Source organism: Trifolium pratense, linkage group LG1, assembly GCF_020283565.1.
Source record: "Trifolium pratense cultivar HEN17-A07 linkage group LG1, ARS_RC_1.1, whole genome shotgun sequence".
In the NCBI taxonomy this organism is placed as follows: domain Eukaryota; kingdom Viridiplantae; phylum Streptophyta; class Magnoliopsida; order Fabales; family Fabaceae; genus Trifolium; species Trifolium pratense.
The window spans coordinates 46,717,543-46,723,542 of NC_060059.1; the positions used below are offsets into that span (position 1 = coordinate 46,717,543).

The window sequence follows — 6,000 nt, forward strand, 5'->3', positions numbered from 1 at the left end:
ATTTTTTATAAGTAAGTGCGAGAGCGAAAGTGAAACATTTATTTTATAACTATACGATATTACTCAATAGCGCGAGAGTGTGAGACGCGTATCTTTTAATCAATTTCAGTTTATTAAAAAGGTAACATTATTTCAATACACAGTTTAATTACCGAATCCATTGAAGCAACTTAATTTACATTCCGGTTAGTTTAATAATATTTTATTCAACACAGTTAATTTAATTATCTAAAACGCCTTCTTTAATTAATATCTAGCCTTAACCTTACGATATATTAAAAACATAAGCGAAATATTAACAAATAGTCCCTGTGGGATCGATAATCTTTTATAACTACACGATATACCTGTGCACTTGCAGAGTTATCGCATCAAGTTTTTGGCGCCGTTGCCGGGGACTAATTTAGTCAATTTTCGCTAATTAGTTTTTAATTTGTGACGATTAAGGCAACCTTTTTTTTCTTAGGTTGTATGCCCAATACTCGTAACTCCGAGGAACCATTACAACAACCTATACCCGAAATAGAACGTTTTATTCATTTTAAACGTCGAATCCGCGAACTTCAAAACCTCTTACCTATGGCTAACAACGCACGTCCTCTTAGGGACTACGCCGTTCCTTCCGAAGAAGAACCGCATTCGAGCATCGCGCCCCCTAACATCGAAGCAAGAAACTTCGAGTTGAAACCCGCTTTGTTGCAAATCGTGCAACAAAACCAGTTCTCCGGTTCCCCTACGGAGGATCCCAACCTCCATTTATCAGTGTTTGTGCAGTACGCAGACACGATCAAAGCCAATGGTGTCGAACCCGAAGCAATACGACTCCGTCTTTTCCCGTTCTCTTTAAGAGACAGAGCTAGAGCTTGGCTCCAAGCTCTACCTTCGAACTCCATCACTACATGGAACGAACTGAAGAAGCAATTCTTGGCTAGATATTTCCCGCCAAGTAAGACAGCTATGCTAAGAGCCCAAATCAACGGATTTAGGCAAAAAGATGGAGAATCACTCTTCGAAGCTTGGGAAAGATACAAGGATATGATGAGACTCTGTCCACACCACGGTTTAGAACAATGGCTCATAATCCATACCTTCTATAATGGGCTGCTTTATAACACAAGACTAACCATAGATGCAGCCGCCGGTGGAGCACTGATGGATAAACCATACCAAGAAGCCACTCAGCTTATAGAAAACATGGCCCAAAACCATTATCAATGGGGAAGCGAACGCGCTGCTATAGAGAAATCCCAAACAAAAGGCGGTATATACGAAGTAAGTGGCATAGACCATGTCAACGCCAAAGTAGAAGCCCTTACTCAAAAGTTGGAGAGTTTAACCCTGCCAACCACATCCACCGTAGCTGCAATCCAACCAAATTGCGAAGTATGTGGAATCCCTGGTCACGTACCATCTGATTGTTCTATTTTAGCCGGACTCGACCAAGTGCATTATGCCGCTCTATCCAATAACTATAATCCTGGCTATAAGAACCATCCTAACTTATCTTATAGGAACAATAATACACTCAATCCTACTCAAGCACCTCCAGGTTACCAAAAGCAAGGAGCACAACCAGCCGCACCTTATCCACCAAGGAAGTCTAACTTCGATATTATGATGGAAAAATTCTTAAACCAAAACATTCACACTAATGAATTGGTAAAACAATTAGCAACTAAGGTAGATGCCCTAGCCACCCATAACAAAATGCTAGAAACACAGATTTCCCAGGTGGCACAACAACAAGCAACTATTGCCGCCCCAGCTGGCACATTTCCAGGACAACCCGAGCCTAACCCAAAAGGGCATGCGAATGCCATACATGCTATAATCACAAGAAGTGGAAAGGAGTTGCAAGGACCACCTGATTCTGGAGTAAAAAACTCAGAAAGCGCTAAGATAACCAACAAGGAAGCCGAGAGTAGTGAACCACCAAAAGAGCTTGAGAGAGAATCCGAAAATCCCCAATTAGGAGATAAGGAGGGGACAACTAAAAAGCTTACACCTGCTGCACCACCTGTTTACAAAACACCTATCCCTTTTCCTCAAAGATTAGCTAAGACTAAAACTGAAGGACATTTTAAGAAATTTGTAGAACTTCTGAAGCAACTAAACATAACCATACCTTTCTCAGAAGCAATAACACAAATGCCAACATACTCAAAATTTCTTAAAGAAATTCTATCAAACAAGAGGAAATTAGATGAGGATAGTACAGTCGCACTTACCGAAGAATGCAGTGCCATATTCCAAAACAAAATGCCACCTAAACTTAAGGACCCAGGAAGTTTTTCAATTCCCTGCGTAATAGGCAACTACGTAATAGATAAGGCACTATGCGACTTAGGAGCAAGTGTTAGTCTCATGCCCCTCTCAATCAGCAAAAAGTTAAAATTGAGTGATCTAAAACCTACTAGGATGTCTCTTCAACTAGCAGACCGTTCAGTTAAATACCCTGTAGGTATCCTAGAAAATATTCCAGTAAAAATTGGCCAACTCTATATCCCTACCGACTTTGTAGTAATGGACATTACGGAAGATTCATGTATTCCAATCCTTTTAGGAAGACCATTCCTAGCCACTGCAGGAGCAATAATAGACGTTAAGCGAGGAAAACTTACATTAGAAGTAGGCGAAGAGAAAATTGAATTTATTCTTTCTAAATTCATGCAAACACCGGCTGTCGAAGACACTTGCTATGCCATAGACATAATTGATGAGTGTGTTAAGGAAATAGAGAAAGAACTACCTCAAGAAATAGAAATTCAAGAACCTCCATTCGAACCCAATCTCACGCCGGAACCAAAAAAATCTTCGCTAGAACTCAAACCGCTACCCAAGAACCTTAGGTACGAATATCTAGACGAAAATCTGAGTCGCCCAGTCATAGTGAACGCTGACCTAGACCCGATAGAAACGGAAAAATTATTAGATGTCTTAAGAAAATATCCTTCTTCCTTAGGTTACAACATCTCAGACTTAAAGGGAATTAGTCCCTCTGTGTGCATGCACCGAATCTTATTAGAAGAAGATGCAAAGGCTTCGAGAGAACACCAAAGAAGAATAAACCCTATCTTAAGCGAAGTAGTTAAGAAAGAAGTACTGAAACTCTTAGACGCAGGCATAATATATCAAATATCTGATAGTAAGTGGGTCAGCCCTGTTCATGTAGTACCAAAGAAGGGAGGACTAACAGTTGTCAAAAACGAGAAGGGAGAATCTGTACCTAAGCGAGTGGAATCAGGATATAGAATGTGCATCGACTATAGAAAATTAAACAAAGCCACTCGGAAAGATCATTTTCCTTTACCGTTCATTGACCAAATGCTCGAGCGTCTAGCTAAACACTCCTATTTTTGTTATTTAGACGGATACTCTGGATTTTTCCAAATCCCGATACACCCCGACGACCAAGAAAAGACCACCTTCACATGCCCTGTAGGTACCTTTGCCTATAGACGTATGCCTTTTGGATTATGTAACGCCCCTGCAACCTTCCAACGATGTATGATGGCGATATTCGCAGATTTTATAAACAATATCATGGAAGTATTCATGGATGATTTTTCTGTGTATGGGGAAAGTTTTGAAGGATGTCTCGCTAATTTAGAATTGGTATTACAAAGATGTGTTAAAGTCAACCTAGTACTCAATTGGGAGAAATGTCATTTCATGGTTCGTGAAGGACTAGTCTTAGGACACATAGTATCCAATAGAGGGATAGAGGTAGACAAAGCTAAAATAGAAGTAATTGAAAACCTTCAACCTCCAAAAACAATTAGAGAAATACGAAGTTTTCTAGGACATGCCGGTTTTTATCGGCGATTCATTAAAGATTTCTCTAAAATAACCAAGCCTTTAACCGGTCTTTTAATGAAGGACGCTGAATTCATCTTCGATGATAAATGTATGGAAGCATTCCAGCTCCTTAAGCAAGCCTTGATTTCCGCACCTATAATGCAACCTCCTGATTGGAGTGAACCTTTTGAAATCATGTGTGATGCCAGCGATTACGCTATAGGAGCCGTTCTTGGCCAAAGAAAAGACAAAAAGTTACATGCTATTTATTATGCAAGTAGAACTCTAGACGCGGCACAACTAAACTATGCTACCACCGAAAAAGAACTCTTAGCTGTCGTATTTGCAATCGACAAATTCCGCTCATATTTGGTAGGATCTAAAATCATCATTTACACCGATCACGCAGCAATCCGATATCTTATGAGTAAGAAAGATGCAAAACCAAGACTTCTAAGATGGATACTGCTGCTACAAGAATTCGACCTAGAAATCAAAGACAAGAAAGGCATAGAAAATACGGTAGCAGACCACCTGTCTAGAATAGATGATACTAGGGAAGAACATATCCCAATTAATGATGATTTCCCCTGTGATAGGTTAATTGCCCAATCTGACCTTCCTCCTAACAAAAATAAAATCAGCCATGAATACACAGAAACCGCATTTGCACAAATCATTGTTCCATGGTACGCTGATTTCGCCAATTACTTAGCCGCCGGAGTTTTACCACCTGAGCTAACCTATCAAAAGAAGAAAAAGTTCTTTCATGACGTCAAACAGTATTATTGGGATGAGCCTCTCTTATTTAAAAGAGGCGCTGATGGAATTTTTCGTCGGTGCATCCCTGAAGAAGAAACAGAGAGCGTTCTCAACCACTGCCACTCATCACCTTATGGCGGACATGCAAGCACGTCTAAAACTGCCCATAAAATCCTCCAAGCAGGACTCTACTGGCCTAACATTTTCAAAGATGCCCACGCTTTCATTGCAAAGTGTGACCAATGCCAGCGAACTGGAAATATTTCCAAAAGAAATGAAATGCCGCTTAATAACATTTTAGAGGTCGAAATCTTCGATGTTTGGGGAGTAGATTTCATGGGACCTTTCCCATCCTCCATGGGTAATAAATTCATACTCGTGGCCGTAGACTATGTGTCCAAATGGATAGAAGCCATAGCTTCACCTACAAATGATACGCGAGTAGTAATTAAGTTGTTCAAGAAAACCATTTTCCCTAGGTTTGGAATCCCTAGGATAGTTATAAGTGATGGCGGATCTCACTTCATATCAAAGCAATTGGAAAGTCTATTAAAGAAATGTGGAGTGAAACACCGAGTTGCAACACCTTACCATCCACAAACAAGCGGCCAAGTTGAAGTCTCTAATAGAGAAATCAAATCAATCCTAGAGAAAACTGTTTCCACTTCTAGAAAGGATTGGGCCGCAAAGCTTGACGATGCTTTATGGGCTTATAGAACAGCTTACAAAACACCCATAGGAACCACTCCATTCAAACTCGTTTATGGAAAGTCATGCCACTTGCCGGTAGAATTAGAACATAAAGCCTATTGGGCAGTTAAAACCCTTAATATGGATTATCAAGCTTCCGGTAGAAAAAGGATATTAGATTTGCATGAACTAGAGGAATTAAGGTTAGACGCCTATGAAAATGCCAAAATATACAAAGAACGAACTAAAAAATGGCATGATAGGCATATACATAAGAGAGAATTCAGAGTGGGAGAACTTGTACTCCTTTTTAACTCTAGATTGCGATTGTTCCCTGGAAAACTCCGATCGCGATGGTCGGGACCTTTTGAAATCAATAGAGTTTTCCAAAGCGGCGCTATAGAAATTAAAAGTCAGTCAAAACAAACATTTATTGTTAATGGGCAGCGTCTAAAGCATTACTATATCCCAAGCGATGGAGAATACTCCTCTAGCTTTAAGCTAGATGATCTCCCTCCGACAACTTAGTTTTTCAACTTTTACTGTCGAGCTACCGACATTAAACGAAGCGCTGCATGGGAGGCAACCCATATGTGTATTTTCCATTTTTCATATGCTTTATTTTTATTTTTTTTTATTGATCAGCACTAACTTGTATGATTGTTTTCTCTTACTGAAAATAGCAGATACTGAATTAATTTTAAAAAAAACGAAATGGAGGACAAAATGATAGTTAAGTTCAGAAGCGCC

The 6,000-nt window shown here is 39.8% G+C and overlaps 1 protein-coding gene and 1 non-coding gene across 2 annotated transcripts; one reads left to right on the forward strand and one right to left on the reverse strand.

The window, feature by feature from the left end:
• The first annotated feature begins 579 nt into the window (after window positions 1-579).
• LOC123895286 lies at window positions 580-5,778 on the forward strand. The gene is made up of 3 exons (XM_045945543.1): window positions 580-2,239; window positions 3,032-4,654; window positions 5,159-5,778. Exons 1-3 carry the CDS (start codon window positions 580-582, stop codon window positions 5,776-5,778), a joined length of 3,903 nt encoding a protein of 1,300 aa, XP_045801499.1.
• LOC123903362 lies at window positions 958-1,064 on the reverse strand. The gene has a single exon (XR_006807939.1). It is a non-coding gene; the product is annotated as a small nucleolar RNA R71 (small nucleolar RNA).
• Window positions 5,779-6,000: the final 222 nt, after the last annotated feature.